At 42.3% G+C, this 23275-nt stretch overlaps 1 protein-coding gene across 1 annotated transcript in view; it reads left to right on the top strand.

Moving 5' to 3' along the window:
* Window positions 1-15978, top strand: part of RYK (receptor-like tyrosine kinase) — a gene marked incomplete at its 5' end in the record, with an annotated part of 31873 nt that extends 15895 nt beyond the window's left edge. The window contains 6 exons of the mRNA XM_009582535.1: window positions 2442-2511; window positions 4455-4587; window positions 6421-6530; window positions 10477-10636; window positions 14359-14495; window positions 15338-15978. Coding sequence (XP_009580830.1) covers window positions 2442-2511; window positions 4455-4587; window positions 6421-6530; window positions 10477-10636; window positions 14359-14495; window positions 15338-15449 — 722 coding nt within the window. The remainder of the gene's footprint in view (window positions 1-2441; window positions 2512-4454; window positions 4588-6420; window positions 6531-10476; window positions 10637-14358; window positions 14496-15337) is intronic.
* Between the last annotated feature and the right edge of the window lie 7297 nt (window positions 15979-23275).

Genomic DNA, 23275 nt, shown 5'->3' with positions numbered 1-23275 from the left:
TTGCCCTTCTCTGGACACGCTCCAGCACCTCAGTGTCCTTCTTGTGGTGAGGGGCCCAAAACTGAACACAGGATTCGAGGTGCGGCCTCACCAGGGCCGAGTACAGGGGCACGATCACCTCCCTCCTCCTGCTGGCCACACTATTTCTGATACAGGCCAGGATGGCATTGGCCTTCTTGGCCACCTGGGCACACTGCCGGCTCGTGTTCAGCCGGCTGTCAACCAGCACCCCCTAGTAATCTCTTTCCTCCCTTTGTCATATGCTGGGTTGAAGAGGTTGTGGTCTTTGAGTTCTAGTAATTAATGCATTTAAACCTGGAGCTGTGTACTAGTAGTCTGCTGGCAGTTCCTCTAACTTCTTATAATATGCTTTTACACCTCTATTTTTAATGCTTCTTGGCCTTTATAACAGTTGGATGATTCTGCCATTCATGCGTATATAACTTCATTTTAATATAGTAGCTTGGTTTTTCTTACTTGTTTACAAGCCTTTTGAAGTCTGTCTCCTACATATCAAATTCATCACATATAAAACACTTGAGTGCTATTGCTGCACAGTAGCTAGGACCTTCTCTTTCTCATGCCTGTGTGTTGGAGTGCAAACTAGAGGCTTCAGCTGACCATTACTTAAATGTCTCCTGCACTGAAAGAACGTCTTCATACCCTCTCCCCATACGTACTTGTTATCAAATACAAGGAAATGCACCATTTTGATGCATCCCATAATATACCGCAGCCATAATTGTCACTAATCCAATGGCACCTCTGTGTCTGGATTTCTGTAGAGCGCTGTGTTTTGGCTTTTGGTAGTCTTGGTCCTTCCAGCCTGTACAGGGTCTAGGCAGTGATCATCTTAAGGGGTTTCCAGGCATGCTGAGGGTTCAGTGCCGCTGGCTGGGACCTGTATCTGCATTTATAACCTCTATTTCCTCAGCTCCTTTTTAGTGCCTGTATGCTTTTGGGAAGGCATGCCTCCTTTTTAATCTTTCCTGAGCCGAGGTGGTAAAGCAGCCTTTGAAGTAGTTTGCCTTGGGATATCATTCCTTTCCCTGACTTAGGGGAACTTTCTCAGTCCAGCCGATGTTTTGTGGCTCACAGGTTCTTGAGTTGCACGATTTCTCTTTTGATGAGTCCTTCTTAGGCAGGAGCTGTGTTGTGCCTGAAGCTGTCTCCGCTTCCAGCAGATCTGGAAAGCTAAATGCACATGTGTATAATGTGTGTTATGGTTAGAGCCTATCTATTTAGCTTGCCATTGCCATGAGGGGGAGGCGGTGCTCTCCCTCTGGGCTTTGTGCTTTCTTTTGCTACCTTGTGCTCATCTGCCCTGACTGTGTTCACCACTCTTAACTCAGTCAAAAGTCATGTTTTCTTTTGCAGGGTTAAAGTTCAGTTACCAAAGGGTATCAGAGCTGGTACAGGGAGGAGGGTAAGACCATGAAGAAGGGAAAAGAGCAGATGAGTTCTCTCGTCTTCTTCCCAGGGCAGTAGAATGTTGGTTTGACTCATCTGTAATAAGTAAATTCATCCTAATGCAGCAAGGAAAACTGATTGGCATTTGCTGGGCTCTCTCCTGTGCTAGCTTGCTGCCTAGGCACACCGGTACTAGTTCTAGCACGAAGGAGGGACAGAAAATGCAGCCAGGTATGAGGAGGGTGGGATTGTGAGAGCTCTGATTTACATAGCATTAAGCTTCCCTGTTGCTTCTTGCCACCAGAGGGGGAAAAAAAAAATCAAACACAAAAATATTTGTGGGGAAGGGGTTACAGGCCACACTTCTGCTTCTGCCCAGTAGATGTTCTGATTGCTGTGGGTTACTGGAGTTATCACAGATGCTTGAATTTTAGCTGGCAGCAATAATTTTTAGTTTTTCTTTTTTTTTTTTTAAGAGGTGGGGAAGAGAACAGCAAACATTTCTAAGGTTACCAAGAGTCAAGTGTTTCAAGTAGAGAGCAGTAAATAAGTAAATCTAGAAACAAATGGTCTCCATCAGTGTGGAAGTAATCTGTAGAAGCCTATACTGGTAATTCAGCAGCGAACCGCTGTCTCCTGAGCACTTCTGTGCTTGTGGGAAATGCACGGCATGCTCCCCTTCTTCCAGCAGCACCGGCCCGTCTGCAGTATGTGACCCGTGCTGCCTAGTGCAGGCAGCGCATGCCTGCCCAGAAGCTGTCAGGAAGTGGCAAAAGTACAGTCTGTCAGCACCTGGAGTGTGTTTTATTTCCTTTTTCGGCTTCACCCCATTTGTTTAAGCAGAAATATGCCCTAGAACTTGGCTTGCTCATTTGGGGGTTTTTAAATTCCATTTTAAAAAAGTAGGCAAACAAGTTCTGTTTGTGCTCAAATGACCTCAACTGACTTGCAAATCTGGACCAAATTTTAATTAATATGTTGATTTGTTTCCAAAGTTATATCTGTGGTTCCTTTACTTTTTTTTTAATTAGATCAAGCCTCAGAGGTACAGGTGACAATGATGCTGACTGAAAGCTGTAAACTCAGAGGTCTTCATCACAGGTAAGCTAAGCAGTGTTTATAAGCAAAACTGTATCTGTGTGAGCTGAAAATACTTGTGCTTAAAGCTCCCTAGGGGGAGAGGAAACAATTTTTTCAGAATTCAGCAACATTTTATTTTTTTTAAGCCGTAAAGAGCTGAAACTATTTTTGTGTCACTTTAAAATACAGAATTCTAGATACGCTTCTTATTGCTTATAAGCTTTTTTCCTAGCTGTGCAGTTCATAAAATCAAATGGTAGCAGCGTGTGGGAAAATGGGGAAAGTCTTTGGTTTGATTTTCCAAGCCTCGCAGTGAAATGTGGGTAGATATTTCTTTTATGTATTCTTAGTTATTACAGAAAAGGGTGCTGCAGGCATGTGTTGGCTTACGCTGGTTCTTGCACAGGCTAGTTGTTAAATGTGGTGGGATCTTGGTGATGGCGAGAGTAAGTATATATGCAGGTTGATTGTCAGTTTAGCTGATTTACTAGGACTCTAGCACACGTGTTGTCCTGGTATGGCATCGTAACATCACTGATGGGATTTATTCCCTAAGAATTAATGGCATGGTTTTGTTGGGGTGATGGCTTAAGTTTTTTAAAATTGATGCCCCAAACAGCTTGAGTTAGTGGCAGTTTTGCAGCTTGGATTAAAGGCTGAAATTGGCCTTAAAGATCTTCATTACTGGCAAGGATGCAGGTAAGAAGAAATTTATGCTCATTGTCAAGTCCCTAGACTGGAAATTGATCTTTTTTTTCTGGTAATGGGAAGAAAATGAAAACAGTTTAAGCAGAATTATTAGTTCTAAAGTACATTTAAATGTTGTTTTTCTAAAAGTTGTTATAGTTAAGGCCTTGTCTAAAATAGAGGATTGTGTTAAAAGGAGTAGCAGGTTCTTGGGGAAACATAGTTAAAATTGAAAAAAAAAGAAACAACCCCCCTCTCATGATTCAAAATCAGCTGTTACCCTCCCTTTTACAAGTCAAACTCTTTAATTTAAAGTCCAGAAAGCTTTTCTTCTGTACGCTGCCTATAAAGCTGGGACCTTTGTCTTGATTGAAGGTGGAGCTACATGGGTATGTAGAGCTCATGGGTGTGACACCTGACTATCAGACATCTTCAAGAAAGAACAGGAAATTTCAAAGTTCGCTTTTAAATTCATTATAACTCATTGGAGACGTGCTAATACATTTTACTGATAGAAGATACAGTTTTTTAAAAAATGTTTCATGGAAAATTGAAACTATATACCGTTTGTTTCAAGTTTTTACAAATTTATATGCTGATACTATAGGAAGATGTTTAGAAAAAAATGCAGCATGGGGGTTATCTGAGCCATAAGGAGGGTTGGAAGGGACCTTTAAAGTGGTTTAGTGGTGGACTTGGCAGTGTTAGACTTACAGTTGGACTCGATGATCTTAAAGGTCTTTTCCAACCTAAATGAGGCTATGATTCTAAAACACCTGTGATGAAACTCCTGAGACACTTCTGCGTTTAGAGTGCAATTTAACGTTTAGTTGATTCAAAACTAAAATTTTCTGTTCTGTCATTTTGAAGTGGATCAAACAATGTTTTGACTTTTTTTTAAAACCACTGTAATGGAGCTATATATTTTGTATCTATAGTTGCATTTAGAATAATACACTTCCAAGTTGAGGATATGTCGCTGCTTAATGTAAATGATAACCTGTATTCCCAGAAATTTATTTCAGCCCTTTTGGACCATGTGAAAAAATTTGGAGGATTCTTCCTAATGGGAAAGTACTCAAATATCTCATTCAAAAAAAAAAAAAAAAGTCTAGGGCTTCAGTTATTTGGAGATCTTGTGCTCTGCAATTCATAATGCAAGATTAAATGCTTTTCTTCAGTGTTGAATTACTTTCACTTACTGTATTTGGGGATTGAGAAAACTTTTATCAAATTTCGGTATCATAAAATCAGGAATTTTTCTCCCTGTCTTCCAGGAATCTGCTACCTATCACTCATGTCTGTATAGAAGAGGGAGAGAAACCAATGGTGCTGCTGCCATACATGAACTGGGGGAACCTTAAACTATTCTTGCGACAGTGCAAGCTGGTAGAGGCCAACAATCCTCAGGTACACTCAGAAATCTGTGACTTCTTGCCCATTAAGCTTAGACTTGGTTTGTCATCTGTGTACGTGCCTTAAAAGAACTAGTTGTGGTATTCACCTGTTCTGTTGTGACCATGAGAGGATTGGCAAGCAGGTTCCCTAGCAAGTGTTTGTCGTGATTCATACGAGGAAAACATTCTTGGCAGCGTTTATCACAGATGTTCAGAGGGCATGAAGCTGAGTTAAGCTCTGACTAGGGTAGTAGCTGGTATACCAATACATCTTAAAAAAATTTAAAAAAATTTTAAAAAATTTTAAAAATAGAGAAAATGGTATATGGTTGTGGATTTAAGTTAGAATACACAGGGGAAAATTGTGTATGGAGAAATTTCAGATTTACTGATTTTATTTTTGGTGTAATTAATAGATTATCCCTTTAATTACTGTAGTTCTTAATTATTTTATAGTAAGCTTAAAGCACTTTTGTTAAACTTTTAAGGTGCTGCTGTAGATTTGCTATTAAGTAAAATAACTGGATTTATTTAACTTTAATAAAGGAAGCAATCTCTGCTGTTTTGGTTTTTTTTTTAATTTTATTTTACTGCTGTGGGTGCTCTTTGGCATTCATAACTTTACTGCGTTTCAATGGAACCTGTTGCATATATTTCATGAGAAGTGAGAAGGAAAATATTCCTAGATGAGAACATACTTTGCTTATTTTTAAAAATCTGAAAAAGCGTTTAGTGATGGATGTGTATATGTAGTAAAACTATGCCTCTTGTTAGGATTACCTTGTCTTTTCTTCAACTTCACCTTGGTTTGGCTTCTGTCTTTACACTAAATCAAGCACAAAATGGTATCTTGTTTCCCGAGGTCAGCATTTGTCCCTGTTATGTACCAAATTTCAAGCTAGCAAGGGCCACCTACCTCTGTTAGTTTACAAGTTGTGAAAAGCTGCTAGGATCTTTCAACTTTGATTTTATTTGTTTTGCTGCTTAATCTGAGTTATAAATCTCTACGCAATGCACTAATATCCGTTTCCAAGAATTTAAGCAGAAATGATATTTATAATCTGTATTATGTCAAACAGGAGTTGCCTCTTAGTAACTAGACTGTACTTATCTATCAAAAAATGGGATATTTGGTGTCCCATACTCATTTTAAGATGTAACTTTTCTACAAATACCTAAAACTCTTGAGTTTTCTGAAATAATACATGGCTATTGTTCTTAATAACAACCTATTAATGAAGAAGCCAGTTTATTATTGTTTTAGTTTAGTATTTGGTTTATTTTAACCCCAGTGTTGCAACTTCAGTGTGTCCACCTACATACTGAAGTTTCTGAAACACTAGAAATGGGAGAGGGAACCCAAGGTATAAATATGTGCAAGGGTTTAATTTATATAGGACTGTGAAGTTGTGAAAAGTAGGTGGAGCAGCAGCCTTTGATACTAGTTTTCAGCAGTACATAGCAACAAGAATTTTGACTGCTGTTTGTGCTCTGCCTGAAAATGAGTTGGTTTCCAGAGGAACAGAAAGTGAAAAAGTGTGGCAAGAAGTGTAAAACTGACCACTTTTGCCTATGTTCACCGCTAATCAAAGGAAAAGCTGTGTAGCAGTGAGGCAGTTGCAAATTGGAGACATTTGCCCCTGGCATGTCAAAAAAAAAAAAAAAAAAGTTAAAATTTAGAATAAGAAGTCTTCATAAGTTTTCAACAGGCAATAGTGTCTGTAGCTACTAGAAAGCATCAGCCAGTGAAGGGGAGGGGAGGAGGCACTAGAATACAACAGACACATTAACCTTGCAGGCACTGGGCTTGCAGTTTTGCAATGATTGTTGTTCTGTGCTCTTGCAGGCAATTTCCCAGCAGGATCTTGTACATATGGCTATTCAGATTGCCTGTGGAATGAGTTATTTGGCCAGACGGGAGGTCATTCACAAAGACCTGGCTGCTAGAAACTGTGTGTAAGTACTGAAGGGGGTAGAGTCATCGTGCAGGCAATGTTATGTCAGTAGCTAGGGCTAGGATGGGCTTTCTCCAGTTGACCTGATCTCTACTTCAAAATATATCGCTGTTTGAGTTTTTTCCAAATTTTGGGTGAATAGTCTTGTCAGTGAAGTTGTTTTCCTCTAAACATCAGGTGAACCAAAAAGTTTGCTTTTCAAGAAAGCAGAATATCCTCATCTTAAATACTTCTGCTAGGTTTTGTCTATCCGTATTTTTTCAAAGGCTTGAAAAATATTAAAGCTTCCCTTAAACTTTAATAAAAACTTGGAATATCTTTGGCTGTTTACCAATAGGTAAATTTTTGTATGAAGTTGGTTTTCTTCACTTTTTTTCCTTAAAAAAAAAAATAATAGCCCAATGGCTTTGATCACAGGTAGATTTCTTAGTTGTCAAATGATGGATAGATATGAATGTGCTCTGTAAATGGTAGGATTGCTGAAGCAGGATTTGAGACCATCTTCTGACTGGAGTATGCCCTCAAAATGTAGAGATTGTTTGAGGTGTTTGGTAGCTTTCTACAAACCAAATCACTCAGAGACCACCAATGGTGCTCGTTCTCCACCTGCTTTCATACCTAATAAGGGGAAACAGAAAATACAGAGTTCTGCCTCAACTTAACTAAACATCTGAGAATACCTAAAGGGGCAGTTAGTCGATGAGCTTAGTCTTATGATATCTGCAAATAATGTCATAATTCAAGTAACAGTTACTTTTCAGAATTCAAGACCATGTTTGAAGCCTTGAATTCAAGTTCTTGATTTGGAGAGACACTTCTCCTTTTTGCCTCCCCCCTCCAAAGGACATGTACTGGTCTATTAATGTACTAGCAATGAAAGAAAAGGAGAAAGAAGTAACCTCTGGGTTATACCCCAGAGCTGCGTACAAATTGTTGGTCCATGAAGTAAGTTCTAATGAGGTAACTGAACTACTGATGAAGATAAAGTCTTTAACCTGAAATTGACTATTAGAGATGATTTTGAGATTTGATGAGCTCTGCTTTATCATAAATAATTTCATTTATGAAACAGTACATCATCATTGGATCACCTGGGATGAATGCACATCTTGCATTCCTTCAGTTATGATGCTTCATTTATTTTTGGAAGAAAAGAAAATGCCTCGTGGTCTAGTCATTTGTTTGATTTCTTCCTGTGTCTGTGTTAGGAAAATAGTATTGATAAACTAGTTAATTTCTCAGAATTGCTGCTCACATCTTCTTGATGACCTTGGGGCATGCATTACATGTAATCTGAGAGGCTTTTTGCCGTAGCAATACCTACAGGGTTTTCTCAGGCCCTGTCTTCTGCCAGTGCAAGGGTGTAAAGACTGGAGCATGTCCTGAATCTTCAGGTTTCTCAGTTGCCCAGACAGGAGGAGTGACTGGGTTACTCTCAGTTCCTGTTCTTTGGCTTCCATCTCTTTCAACTTTTTGCCACCCTTATGTTTTTCCTTATTTGCCAACATGTTTTCCAGTATACCCTTGGAAATACCTCCTAGGATCTTCAAGGCATCAGTCCCTCCAAATCTTCAAGGCGCAGTTGTTGAACCGCCTTGTTGTACCCCTTTTTGATTGGGGGTTTGCTTTGATTGTTCCCACATAGTCCTTGAAGTGGAAGCCCAGTTTCTGTCTTTGCACTTATCACGGACAGTGTGCCCTTCTAGTGTATGGTCTGCCTTGGGGCCGTGCCACTGGTGTCTCTTAGAGAGCTCTGAACGTCTGGCTTAGTGATTAATAGTAAAATATTGATCACATTTCCAACACCAGGATGGGTCCTGCTCCTGAAATTTGGACTGACTTCCTTGTCTGGCCCCTCAGGGTTGTCAGGGGTCACTGTTGCTACAACTTCTGTTGCTTCTGTCCACAAAACCACTCGGTCCTCTCAGATGCAGTCTTTCGCCCAGTTCTTCAAACGTCCCAACCAGAGTCAACAGAGCTTCTGACGCTGCATCCCAGGGGCTAAGAGAAAAAGCTGGGAGACACTTAAGCACTCATGCTTGCCCTAGGATATTCTTTTATCTACTGCACCTGTTGTACTGGCACCGCTGGCATCAGGCACTGTTGGTGCTGGGACAGAGGGAGCAGTGAGATCCACCCTGAAGCCATCCCTTGTGCTTTTGAACTGGTGCCACCGAGCTAGTCCAGCAGAATCTTTTCTGGCTCTTGCGCTACGTGAGGATGCTCGGTTTGATACAGTTCCTTAGAGACTCTTTTCCTAATTCCTATTGCTTTTCCTCTCTGGTGTACATGTTGAGGAAGAAGTGGTACCACAGGAGACAAAGATCATAAACAGTGCTCCAGGGAAATTACCTTGTGACCACCTCTCATTTCTGTGCAGTGAATTAATCACCTCGTGCCCTTGCTGTGTGAAGGGTCGGCAGTCCAGACAGCTTGACTCCCTGCCCTCCTAGGGAAAAGTCCAGCTTTGCGTTAGCTGCCATACATGTGATCCGGAGTGCTGGCAATAAAAACCAATTCATAGTGCACCTGGCACTTCTTCTCCTCGGCAAATGCAGGCAGGAGCTGAGCAGCTGCTGATCTGTGCTGCAGTACAAGAAATCCTGGGCTAGCCTAGAGAGAAAAAGAGGGGGCCAGCAGCCAGGATCTCTTGAAGGGCTTTGTTCATCTGCCACCCCTGTGTTCCCTAGGTCTATTCTGTGTGGTGAAAGACTGGGAGGAGTTGGTATGAAGTGTATCAGACCTGTGTACCTGTGCCCTAATGTTGGGAAGGGAGCCAGGATTGCAGTGGTCTTGGCAGGTTTATTAAGGGGGGGAAATACTTTTGGTCTTAAATGCCCATGGCACAGTTGGGCCCAGTTAGAGTGGACATACGGATTACACAAGTCAGAGCTCTCTAGTCACTGGAAAACTACCCGTTGTATTGTATTTGTTTATAGACAGGTCCTCTAGGAATTTCTCTGAACTCTTAGTAGATACGGAAATTTCTTGGTCTATAAATTTTGAGGGCAATGAACTGACCTGAAAGTGCATATAAATGGGATAAATAAGAAGGTACTTGAGATAGTGAAGCGGGAAACACACAAATTGAGCATTTCTGTTTAATTTTTCTCATCAAAATATAGAAATAATTGACAAGATGAAAAGACAGCAAACGCCATTTTGTTACAATCCCCCGACCCAATGTTATTTCTATGTTTTTGTCATAAGATGTTAAAGCCAACATCTTACTCATATTCTGAAGTCATCTGTTCATGGGAACACTGAACTTTATTGCACACTATTTAAAGTTCAAAAGAATATGAATTAACATCCTGGGGGGTGGGGGGGAAATCAGTAGGCTCCGTGTGCTTTTTTTGAGTCATCTTTTGTTGATTAAAAGTAAGTTTCCCTTAGCCAGTATCCTATTTCTGACAACAGTCAGAATGAACATCTCGTGTTGAGGGGAATAAATAATATCTTATCAGATTGCTTGATTACAGACAAGCTTTTAGGCCACAAATAGTATCGGTTGCTTTAACAAGGTATTACTAGATCTTGCTTTGTTTAAATCTTTGGCTCATTATTGCTACAGTGGTACAATAGCTAAAATTTGTTTAATTGAGCTGATAGGGGATCTCCAAGGGAGCAGGAATAATTTAAGGGAGTTGTTTGTTGCTTTAACTGTATTTTTTTGCACTTGTAAATGTTTGCTTTTATTTGATCTAAGAATGTTGATTTTTCTAGTGCTTGTCTGTTAACACAGAATAAATATGTTTTTTGATAATATTTGATAATCACAGAATAAGTGTGTCTTGATCTAGAAGAACGCTAGTCCTTTGAAATGTTGATAGTGTGATTAGCGTTCCCCAATTAAATCCTGAGTCTGAAACTTAAGGTTGAGCATAAATATTTTCCGTAAAACTGTAATGCCAAGTTTGCTAAATACTTCTGTTTTTTTAAATTAGCATTGACGATGCACTTCAGGTTAAGATTACAGACAATGCGCTATCTCGAGACCTATTTCCTATGGACTACCATTGCCTGGGAGATAATGAAAACAGACCAGTTCGATGGATGGCTCTTGAAAGCCTGGTTAACAATGAATTTTCCAGTGCTAGCGATGTGGTAAGTTTTTTGTTTGTTTTTTTTTTTTCCCTCTTACATTTTGTAAATGTGTTTTGTTGACATTCTTCCCCTTTTTCATCTGTTGGAGAATCGTGGCACTGAATAGATAACAGTGACTTGTCCAGAACAGCATCTATACGCCTCCTTCCTGCACTTGCTGCTCGTGGCAGATAGTTCAAAGGTCAAGCAGGCCCTACTTGCATGGCAAAATTGTCTGTTGCACACTGTTCTCCCTGGTAGCGTTACCAGAAAAGGCAGTTAAATTCAGTGAGCAATCTATATTGGGACTTGTCTGCTATTTCAATGAACGTGATCTAGAGTCCACAACAGAGTATTTCAGGTGCAGTCTCGCAGATAGGGAAAAGACAGGAAGAATTGCTTCCCTTGACCTGCGGGCTACACTTATGCTAACACTGTGCAGAATGCAGCTGCCTTCTTTTGCATCAAGGGCATGCTGATGATGCGTTCAACTTGTTCACCAGGACCCCCAGATCCTTTTCAGCAAAGCTGCTTTCTAGGCCGTGAGCCCCAGCCAGTCCTGGTGCACGGAGCTATTCCCTACCAGGTGCAGGACGTTGCATTTTCTTTCCTTGAACTTTGAGGCTCCTGTCAGCCCATTTCTCCAGCTTCTTGAGGTACTTCTGCAGAACCCTGTTCTCCAGCCTGTCAGCCACTCTACCCAGATTGGTATCATCCACGAACTTCCTGAGAGTCCAGGTTGTTACTGGAGATAAACCAGTATTGATTCCTGAGCAATGCCACTAGTAACCAGCTGCTAGTTGGTCTGCTGCTGCTGGTAGCAGCAATTTGAGTCCAGCAGTACAGCCGCTTTAATGTCAACATCTCACTAATTTGGTATAAGGATGCTGTAGAAGATAATGTCAAAGGCCTTGCTGAAGTCAAGGTGAACATGCATTGCTCACCCTGTGTCCACTGTCTTCTCAGCAAAGATCTAGTCAGGTTAGTCAGGCACAGTTTGTCCTTGATAAATCCACGCTGGCTGTTCCCAGACACTTCTATGCTTCATATGCATGGAAGTGACTTCCAGGATCACGTGCTCCCCAATGTTGGCAGGAGCTGATGTTAGATTACCTGGCCTGTAGTTCCCCAGATCCCATCTCTTCCAAGAGGGTGCCTTTTTTCCAGCTGTCAGCAAACTCCCCCAGTTGCGGTGGCCTTTCAAAGATGATGTGAGCAGCGTTGCAATGACTTCAGCCTGCTCCCTCGGCACTCTTGGATGCATCCTGTCTGGTACAGTGGTCTGGTCTGTTTTTACTTGGCTTCAGTGCAGCCTAAATGTTTCCCTCTATGGACATTTCTTGGTAGTTTAACTCTGCTTGGTTTTCCAAACTCCATCCCTGCATGCTGATGCATTCTCACTGTATTCCTCAAGTAGCCTTCTCCTGCTTCCACCCTCTCTTGCCTTCCTTAGTGTCTGAGCTTATAGTCAGTGTATCCATGGTGGCCTTCTACCATGCTTGCTGAGCTTCCTGCACATCAGAACGGGCTGTTCTTGTGCTTACAGGAGCTTGTCCTTGAAGATCAACCTGTGGTAATTAGAGTGCTCATTAATGGTAAATCACTTGCCCTTATGATCTGTGCCTTCTGGCTAAGGGTATTTTCTTTGGTAATGATGCTTTCCTTAACATGGCTACATCCAGAAATTGTAATCTGCATCTTAAAATGTGCTAGTTTAGAAAACTTTTGAAAAATTCTGGTGGTTGTTTTTTTCCCCCTGCCTCGTTGCCATGGTCTCTGTGCTAGTGCTCAAGCCACATAAACAAAAAAAAAGAGGAAGGGAAGGAATCAGCTCTGCTCCAGAAATACTTCTGTACTCATTGGAAAATGTGTGGGGTTTTGTGTTATACCAGACTTGAAGACAGAACAGGAAATAGAAGTTGCCTGTAAAAGCATGGTTTTATAATACTAAATGGGATCAATTAAATGTTGATTTCTTATTCCTTTTTTTTTAAAATCTGGAATACGGAAGCATTCACTCTTCATGAAGACTGGACTTGGAAATAAAAGCTTACGTAACACTGGCAGTGAATTGTTGTAGAATTTGATTAGGATGAAGGCACCTCACTATCATAACCATTTCAGAAAACTCTAGTGCAATTCAGCATATAGTCCACACTACTTTAACACAGATCTCCTTTTTGCATTATATAGGGATAAATGCAACTCAGCTTCTAATACATAGTTCTTAACTTTGCATACGTAGCGAGCTGAGTTTTGCAGTGTGCAAAAATGGACAGTTTTTCTGGGTGTAGAAAATACTATCTGCCCTAAATATCATCTTTGCATTTACCTGGATGCTTTTCACAAATATGGTGTAATATGTTTTTGTCTGCTTGCTAGGAACAAATGTAGTTATCAGTGGCACGTAACTTATAATCGGTGATGAAATCTGTTACAAACAATTTAGGTGGTGCCTGTTAAGATGCAATTGGCATGTGTTCTGGGCTTGCTTTTTGGATGCATTTCTTTAAAATGGTTTTGCTGGCTTGAAACATTTCTAGTGTGTTCCTCCTCTGCCAACATTTATATCAGTCAGCCAAAGCATAGAAAAACAAAACACAATTCCTGTTGAATTTTAATTCTGTGTTTTTTCCCCTCTGGACATGAAGCTCTGCATCTCTTTATGCCATTTTTATGCAGTTACTTACGGAATTAGAAACAGTGATATTCTCAAAGTAGTTTTGCTTAATCGCCCTTTATTCTCATGTTCTAGGTGCACCACCACCTGTCCCTCAGTGTTTTTCCTAACTGCAAATAAAAAGGATGTCCTCCCCTGCCTTCCCACACTGCTAATAGATGGCTCTTCAGAGCGGGGCCGCGTCTGTGCCCCTGCCATTCTCTAGCTCTGAGCTTCCCATCAGTGCCCGCTGACAGCATCCCTTAGTTAAGGCTTTGGTTGGGGGTTTCTTTTGATTAAAACCAAGAATCTTTCAAGGCTTGCAGAATTCTGCCCCTGTTTGACAAATCATGATGTTTGCAGCACTTTTAACTTCAGTTCAGAATCATCAGTGTGCAGTATCAACACCATCTATGTTTTCTCTTGGGTCTGTTGTTACCAGCCAGTAAATCATTTTACATGTACTGTGCTTGCACATGAATTGATTGATTGATTTTTCATCACCTTAAGCTCCTTTTGGCAAGTATTGTCGGCTGAATGATGTGTTGAATGCTGATCCAGCTGTCAGGTTTACTTAGATGAAGTCTTTATTTTTCTCATGAGTCCTGCTTCTGAGCATATACTCAAAATATACAGATGACTTTGATTTTAAAAAACGATGGCTTCATTTTTACCTTTGAATTTCACAGACCTTTTTTGAGGAATTTCATGTAGTGTTTTGAAGAGGTAAAATGTAATATAATGTTAATTTTTCAAAACAATGAATTTAGTGTTTAATATTCCTTAGATTTGTTAAGTGTTTTGAAATGTCATACTGGAAAAATGCAGTAAATACATTATTTTTTTACCGCTTAAATCTTAGTGCACTAATTTTAGTTCAACTTATCACTTGTTCTGTGATTCTTAATTGTCCCTATTCAGGACAAAGTATTGTCATGTTGAACTTGAATATATATAGCATTTATGTAAGCTTTTACATAAGCTTACTCCGGGTAGTCTTACTCACGACTGATTTTGTGGAATGTCTGAAGGAGCTCTCAAAATTCAGCATGCTCTGTTAATGCTGTATGCTATTTCTTTTTAGTGGGCCTTCGGAGTAACGCTGTGGGAGCTGATGACTTTAGGACAGACTCCGTATGTCGATATCGACCCCTTTGAGATGGCTGCTTATTTAAAGGATGGCTATCGAATAGCTCAGCCAATCAACTGCCCTGATGAACTGTAAGTGCGTGTTTTTGGAGAGAGGATAAAAATGTCTATTTTGTAACCAGCACATTAAGCCAGCCTTGTCAGTGAAAGACCCAGGTTTGCCTTTTATTCTGTTCTGCCTTTTAGGCTGACCCTCGTGTGAGTATTTGCCTGGCTTCAGTGGCCTATGTCAAGGAACTCAGGCTAAAATTAAATGCTTTTCTTGTTGTTACTGAGTTTCACTTATTCCTGACACAACTCTTTTCCCAACACATGGGAGAAATGGGGTTGATCAGCGAGATGGGAGGAGGGAGGCAAAGGGGCCAGGAGGCTTTCAGCTTAGTGTTTGTGGGGCTGCAGTGTAGGAAGCCACTAGGTTTGTAGGTAGAGGGAATCTCCATTCTTTCAGCAAGATTACAGAGAAGTACTGTGTGTAATGGAGTTAAGCGGCAGTGCTTGAGGTGTTTATTCATAATCCTAATGGTATAGGAGAATACAAGAGCAGAGGCCCTACCTTCTGCCTCACATGTTCTTCCTGTAAACCCCTTCCTGTAAACCTATCCCAAAAACACTTTGAACTATGCTTTTACAATAGTTGAGCAATTTCTAATGAATTATGTATTGCTTCCTCCTGGATTGCCTCTGACTCACACCCTAAATCGAACCAGCGCTTTCAGTCACAGCACATTTATTGATCATTTTGAGTGTCTGTCCTCTGAAGAAGTTGTTCAGCATCGTGTATCAGAAGATACAGGGTTCCTTTTCTCTCTCCGGTCAGCAGGTTTTCCAGTGGCAAATGCTGGTTTTCGTTTTCAGGCTGGAGTGGTGGTCGCCTGGCTTACGTTCTCATGTCTTCCATTTGTCTCTGTCTGCAGGTTTGCTGTGATGGCCTGCTGTTGGGCCCTAGATCCTGAAGAAAGACCCAAGTTTCAGCAGCTGGTGCAATGTCTTACTGAATTTCATGCAGCATTGGGAGCCTACGTCTGAAACTGCAGAAGAAGATTCAGTTCACTGATTGGGAGAAGGCATGGCATACATCTGCAGCTCCATGCATCACTCGGACTCACACACGTGATGTGTATAAAGCAACACTAAAGGGAGAAAGCACTTCTTCCAAAACACTGTGCCTTAGAATGCTTTAGTAATCTGAAGTTTTTTGTAAGACCTCTTGATGTTGAATATTTTCTAGATATCACTTTTGCTAAGTTAAATCGAGACCTTTTTATTTGCCATCAGGATTTTTAAAGTGTAGTGATAGTGAACTTAAACACGAGATTTGGATGGACTTTGCACTCTTACAACAGACACGTGATTTTTTTGAAGGGTATATGGAACTGGTAGAAAAGTGACGATGGGGGAAATTAATGCAAAAGCCACACTGCAGAAAATTTTCTCTGCCTTTTAAAAACGTTGAAACTGAATCTTTCTGACCAGCTCTAGTGTTTGTACTTGTATGTATCTGGAATAGCTTTTTAGTATCAACTTCTTCTATTTTGAGACAACAGCACATTGTGGTTAGATCCACAAGCTGCATCTTACTTTTTTAACCCATTCACGAATGTTTTTTGGAAAAGCTGGTCTTCAGGATACAATATCCCCTTTTTAAAGCAGTAAGTGTAAAATGTAAAAGTGATTCCAGTTTACCTCATACAGAGAGTAGTAAAGGTGGGGTAAAAATGGTGCCCCTCCTTTCAGAGAAAAGGCTGATGTGATTTTTAAGATGGTTTTATGTGCTAAATAGAGGCCTTCAGAGAAGCGCCAAAGCAGCCCTTGTGTGGGAGTCTTTCACCTCAGACTTCTGGATCGCAGTTTCTCTTGTTCAAAAAGGTACTGGTTGTTTTTTATGGGCTTTTATGGCCTGCAATGGGCTTAAATATATAAATATATATTTGTAAAGACACTTGCAGAGTAAAGAATGTTTTTCTATTACATCTAATGTGAAAGCTTGGTCCCTCACGTTGCCCTGTGTATTGAAATTGCAGGTTGGTGGTTGTCATTGAGCTGGAGTTGGTACGAAGTTGGTACGAAGACAAGGTGGCAATTCGAAGACAATTCTGCCTGCCTCCCTTCCTGCAGAATTAGTCCCTGAGACTTAATATATTGTCCTGCTGCCTTCTTTAACCCAAATATCCATTCCACCGCAGGTTATTTTGAGTTAGAATCATAGAATCATAGAATCATTAAAGTTGGAAAAGACCTCTAAGATCATCGAGTCCAACCGATAACCCAACACCACCATGCGCACTAAACCATGTCCCTAAGCGCCTCATCTACACGTCTTTTAAACACCTCCAGGGATGGTGACTCCACCACTTCCCTGGGCAGCCTGTTCCAAGGCCTGACCACTCTTTCAGTAAAGAAGTTTTTCCTAATGTCCAGTCTAAACCTCCCTTGGCGCAACTTGAGGCCATTTCCCCTCGTCCTATCGCTTGTTACTTGGGAGGAGAGACCGACCCCCACCTCGCTACAACCTCCTTTCAGGGAGTTGTAGAGCGCGATGAGGTCTCCCCTCAGCCTCCTCCAGGCTAAGCAGCCCCAGTTCCCTCAGCCGCTCCTCATCAGACTTGTGCTCCAGGCCCTTCACCAGCTTCGTTGCCCTTCTCTGGACACGCTCCAGCACCTCAATGTCCTTCTTGTAGTGAGGGGCCCAAAACTGAACACAGTATTCAAAGTGCGGCCTCACCAGGGCCGAGTACAGGGGCACGATCACCTCCCTCCTCCTGCTGGCCACACTATTGTTGAACATTACTTAAGAGGACTGAATGAGGTATTTCAGGAAAATGTGTTGTGATCCATTGATTCAACCTCAGTAACTTTCATAATCTATATATAACAAAGTTATTTGTAGAATAGTTCTCCAAGTGAACTGTAGGTTGCATCCTCTACATGGTGGCACCATGAGGCAGGTTACACTTTAGCACAATGTGAAATGTGAAAAATTGCCTTTTGTCTCGCACTGTCTTCAGAGTAAAGCACCTATAGCCTCGAGTGTTTGTGCAACTGCATGGTTGGGAGCATTGCCCTGACAGGCTCCGTAGCGATCGTAGCATTTTAGGAGACTCTGGTGTGCAAGTATGAGCAACTGCATTTGGCTGTGTTGGGCAGCTGGATTTGGCTGTGTCATGCAGATGTGCAGCTTTTGTTCTTTCCAGAGTTCTGAACCTTGCTGTAGAAAATTAATCCTTTCTAATTAGTATCACGTGAGGCAGAACTTTGTGTGGTCTGTTCTCAGTCTCTCAGGCTGCCCCTTTGCATTGCCGCGCTAAAATGGAGTGTCCTCAGAACGCAGGAGCTTTTCTATCTGTACTTTGGTGTTATCTGTGGCTAGTGAACCAAGTCTTGCTTTATTCTAGAAAGAAATTTTCCTGCTGGCTCTAATATAGGTCAAGTTTGGGCATGTTACGATGGGCTGTGTTTGCTTGAATGAACTGAAACTGCTTTCATTTGGTTGGCTTTGGAGTCACTGAGTTTGTTGGGGATAGCAGGAGGGCTTTTGTTGTGTGGACTTCTGTTGTCTCTTTCCTTTCTGACCCAGGAAAACTACGCAATGTCAGTACTTGTTTACCATGTCTTGGTTGTTAAAGCTATCACAGGCAGAGTTATTTGTATCCAGATCTGTGTTATGATGGGATCTACAGAAGTCATAGCTGTAAGATTTTCTTGAGATTGGAAAACAGCCCAGCGTGAAAATGGTACGCATATTGTGTGTACTTCACAGGGTAGCATATGCTTCACTGAGTGCACTGTAGTAGTCACATACAAGATGTATATCGTGCAAGATCTTTTCACATCTGATAGGTATCTGAAGTGACACCTAACCGCTATGGCCTTAAGGTGGGTTAGGGATGTACTGCACTTGAAGCTGCTCTGCTCAATCAGCACTAGCCGCGGGAATGGTAAACTACGTCAGCTTTCCTTTCCATGGGCTGTTTCTCATCTACTCCTAGTAGATGCACACATCAGTAGAGACTGAGAAGTGCTTTAGTGTGGCATTAAGGTGTAGATACAACTATCAATTTTGGAAATTCTACTTTTAGTTAAAACATGCTTCACTTACAGGGGTTAAAGCTAGGATAGGCATTTTGCTGATAGCAGAGCTTCCTTGAGTAGATGCCTTGCAGGAATTTGTTGTACCTGAGAATGCAGATAGCTTTCACGCTGGCATTTTTCTTCACTGCTGCATGTGATGTATCTTAGCTCCATGGCCTTTTAAGAAAGCTCTTGAGGAGCAGGTCACTTGAGTAGAAGATTGAAAATACAGACTTTCTGGAAGGAAAATGATATCAGTAGCTTCTACTCTTAAAGTACACAGAAAAGTCTCAGTGTTGAAGTTTGGATTGATCAATACCTGTTACCTGAATACACGCCTTCTTTCCAAGGTCCAGTATGGCACCATGTTTCATGCTGGAGAGGCGTCAAGAGCATGTTGATGATAGCCTTCGGGCTTACAAGCTCCATGGGCAGTTTTTCCATGTAACTCAAGAGACGCCTTGGAGGATCAAAGCATTCTTCTTGGGTGTCTTGGCCAGCCTTCATGTTCAGGTTGTCCTCTGTTTCCCACTGTAACTGTCTCCAGGTTTTCAGCGAAGGGTGAGGCTGGCATGGCAAAAGGAGGTGCACATGAAGATGGTGCTGTTTGTTTCTACTAGAGGTGACCTTGTTTTATTGAAATTTATTTAATTTTTTTTGCTTGAGTTTGGCACTAAGAATTGGCACCCCACCCCAAAGTGTTTGTCTGACAGCCTTTGTGCTAGGATTTGTGAGAAGGCTTTCAACTATTTGCTGTGGAAAGACACGTATGTGGTGTGCTCTAAACTACGTGCATGGAAAGGGCTTGAGTCAGCTGGTGCTTTTCAGAAGAAAGTGGAAATATTGCTGACACTGTGGAATTTGTGTAAGGGTATTGAGTTTTGAGCATTTTTGTGGTAGGTGATGGATATGAATCATTTTGAAGAAAAGAAGGATTTAAAAAAAAAAAATCCTACATGAGGAGTGGTATGAGTGCATCAACAACATACTACGTGAGTACATTCCTTGCAGGTAAATCTGTGTACTTAGGGCCAGGTGCAAATTTGGGTATCTTCTGCAGTTCGGTCCCAAAGTCCCATGGTCCCAGCTCTGAAATGCTTACTTTTGGAAGTAGGCAAATACACACACCACACACAAATGCGAATGCCAGTATTAAACCTCACTTGGCACGAATGAAAGTGAACAGGCATGAAGGGTGTTCATGCAAACTTTGCTGTAGTGTTCTGGGAACACTTGGTGTGTTTTCTAACACATGGTGTATTTTTTCAGCATGGCATGTGACTTGTGCAAATGATCTGTGACCCAGGGATCATGTGTGTTCAAGGCTGTGTTAGCTTAAGAAATCCTCTGTTTGTCAGATGAACTCCTCTTGGTGTTGGCAGATTGTTACTGCAGGATGTGAGGTGAGTCCAGCCATAGCCTTTGAATCTCAGCCTAGGAATTTTTGTGAGAAGCCATTGGAAGTAAAAGAAATCTGATTAAAATAAGAAAAAGGGCAGGCTGCCTCCTGAGGCTGGCAGCCTGCTGAGAGCTGATGTGAGTGAGGTTTAATCCAAATAACTTGCTGGAGCCACAGAGTGCCCGATAAGGAGCCAATCTGGCAGCTGAAATCTGCAGTGCTGCTGCTGGGGGAGTGAGACTTTTACGCCCTTGCACATCCAGGTTCTTGCAACCAGATAAGGACATTCCTGCAGCCATTTGTGCGCTCCACGTGGTGATGCTCTTGGTAATGGCTGCTTCCTCCCTGGTAAGGATGTGGAGAAAGTATCTTCTCTTTGGAGTGCCACCTTGCAAATATCAGATTGAAATGGCATTACAGGGAGGGAATATTTTGGGGGTGGAGGGAACATGCTTTATTTCTGATGGCTCATCTCGTTCCTACAAGGAGTGAACCTCGCCTATCTTAACCTCTAACTGTATCTTGCCTTGGAGCAACATCTCATGTATAGAGCTGCTAAGCCCTTGCTAAGTATTGCCTGTTTGATAAAAAGAAGCAGCTTGTATTACCATGCAGTAGCTCTGTAGCAGAAGGCAAGGTTTGATTGTAAGATTCGGTGTTTTTTGGGGTCAGTTACTGGCCTGATTGGGGCTGAGTATATTAGGCTTAGGACTCGGGAGAGCTTGGTATGTGTTCTCACGTGCTGTCTTATATTGGTGTCCGACAGCCCCACAAGAGCTGCACCAGCTGAATGCTCCTTGATTGCACTGTCTCGCCTTTGAGCCATCTGCTGTCACGCTTCCCTTGGCTGGAAAAGGCAATAACGTTAGTTCTGTCTCCTTCCTTTCATGGCACAGAAACTGTTCCCAGTTGCATAAACAAACGAGCGTGGCTCATTAACTCTAGGACCAGCTCTCACTCCAAGTCTGATGCTCCAGATAGCAGGTTCCTTTTTTATGGCTGCACGGCAGCTGAAACAGCCAGACATGTCAGCTTTACAAAAGCTTCAAATCAAAACATTTTTCCACTAAGAAACCCAAGAAATATGCAAAGTTAAACAAAATAACTACCCCAAGTGTATTTCTGATTCAGCTGTCGGCTTCTGTGCATTCCTAGGGTGGGAGAGGCTGGATGCATCAAATAACCCCGTCTCCTCCTCTCCCTCCTTCCTGCCCCCCAGCCTCTTCTTCAGCTCAGTCTCATCTGTAGTCTCAGCTTCCACCTTGTTTTCTCCTGCTCAAGCGAGATGCACTTCATTTTAGTTTATTCTAGCTCTTTTTTGCTTAGTAAGTTTTAGAACAGCCTCTTCTGTTGTCTCCTTTTGTGTTACCATCCCCTGAGCTTTTGAACTGACGAGCTGGGTTATCTCTGGAAGTAAACCTCCAGGATCCAATAACTCTTCCTGTGCCTTGCATCCATGCGGAGCCAAAACAGATTGCAAACAACCAGAAACCCTGGTGCTGGCTGCAAGCAGTCCCCCAATCCGAGAACTTGGGCTCATGAGTGAGATGAGATTCATCTCGCAGAAACTGTAGTTTGTAAGAGAAGGACCTATGGGATGCAGTTCATGTCGTCCTGTAGACAACAATGAAAATGGCTTGGACCTATGTCCTGATGTATGTGGACACCTATGTCCAGAGACATATGGCAACTGTGGTGGGGATATATATGGTGATTCCCTGTCACCTTGCTTGATGGAAGTCACTTGGTCTGCAGCCACGTGCCCTGTATCCCATCCTGTCCTCCAGCAGGAGAGCTTGCTTCTGATGGAATCCTTCTTACTTGCAGACACAAGAATGGCTCCCCTCCCTCCGCAGATACCCTCTTCAGGCTGCAGCAAAAACCCCCTTGTGTTTTTGTGGCACCTTGGCACACAAGTCAGGGGTTCCCTCTGATCTGGCAGGCTGAGAACTGCAGAAGCATGGCGTTGTGCAGCTTGCGTGGGAGAGACCTGCAGCAGACTCTGGCCGCTCGGGGATTGTCTCTTGGAGCTGTCCAACACCTTCAAAAGAAGCATTTTCAGTATTTTAATTTTTTTTAAACCAGGTTCTGTGCAGGTCCCAGGCTTGCTTGCCCAACAAAAGCTGATCACTCTCTAAGGGTGAGGGTTAGGGATGAAGGTTAGGGGAGGTGGCTCCAATGCGTTTGTGGTGCTTCAGCCTCTGGAATAGACTCGGAGAAGGCTGGAAGCTGAAGCCCCAGGTGCTGTGTCCAGTGTCCATTTCTGCTGCAAAGCTCGAGTGAAAGCAAGTAGGAATCTCTTCTGGATGTGCTTGAGATGTGATAGCCTGTGCAGAATGCAAATCAAGTGCTGTAGCTAACATGTAAAAGCTGTCTTCAAGCTTACCCGGTCCTAGAGATCCTGCTTAGGGCTGCTCAGCCACCTGCCCAGACCCTCTGTGTCCCACACCTCTGTCCGGGCAGCTTCAGTCTAACGCTGCTGTGAGCACTTCTTGGTTCTTCAAGCTCCCTTGCCTGCAGAGAAGCAGGCTGTCCCTCGGTGATGGCCTTCCTCTCGATCAAAATGGAGCTGAGCTGGTGAGACTTTAAATAAAACTGTCCTCCAAGCTTTGTTTTTGAGCTAAGAGAAACCCACAGATAGGGAAAGTGCTATGCTGGGGATGATTCATCCTCTAGGAGGAAAAATAAATGAATTGTCTGTCCTTAGTGATGCAAATGGGAGAGATGTCGGCAACACCTCCCTAGGAAAAGCTGAAGAACAGACTGAATAATAGTGTTTGATTGAAACAGGGCTTGAAGGAATAGGGAAGTGGACTGACTAAACTTGTCGTTGCAGAAATGTCAGAAGTCTTAGGGGTCAGCCTGGAGGTGGGGAGACAGCCAGTTGGCTTTGAAAGAGAATATTGATACAATGGGCGTGAGAGAAGGATGATACAAGCAGCATGAGCAGTGAGATAGTTAAATATCAGGTGAGAACAGCTATGTTGGCCTGACAGGAGGCTTCAGTCTTTTTGTGTTGGGTAAATGTCGTGTTTGGAGTTTCTCTTTTTGATGCATAAATGGCTGTTTTCATGGAGCAGCTGGACAGGACACCCCCAGAAAGAAACTAATTCAGCTTGGTCCTGGATGATGCACAGGACCAGCTGTAAAATTACTGGAGAGCTGCTCTGTACCAGTGACCAAACTGTGCTTAGATCTGCAGTCCTTGCTAGTGCAGTAAACGCAAGAGAGCAAAGGGGCGGAGGGGGGAAATCCCACAACCAAAAAATCCACACTAAACCAGCGTTGAATTTTGAAAAGGGGAACTCTGTAAAACCAAAAGCAGCTTAAGGGAAAAAAGAAAAAAGCCTGTCAGAAGGGTAACATGCTCTGAGGTTCTGCTTGC

The sequence above is a fragment of the Fulmarus glacialis genome, unplaced genomic scaffold, assembly GCF_000690835.1.
Source record: "Fulmarus glacialis isolate BGI_N327 unplaced genomic scaffold, ASM69083v1 scaffold4630, whole genome shotgun sequence".
Classification (NCBI taxonomy): domain Eukaryota; kingdom Metazoa; phylum Chordata; class Aves; order Procellariiformes; family Procellariidae; genus Fulmarus; species Fulmarus glacialis.
This window is presented reverse-complemented; position numbering and strand designations above follow the sequence as displayed.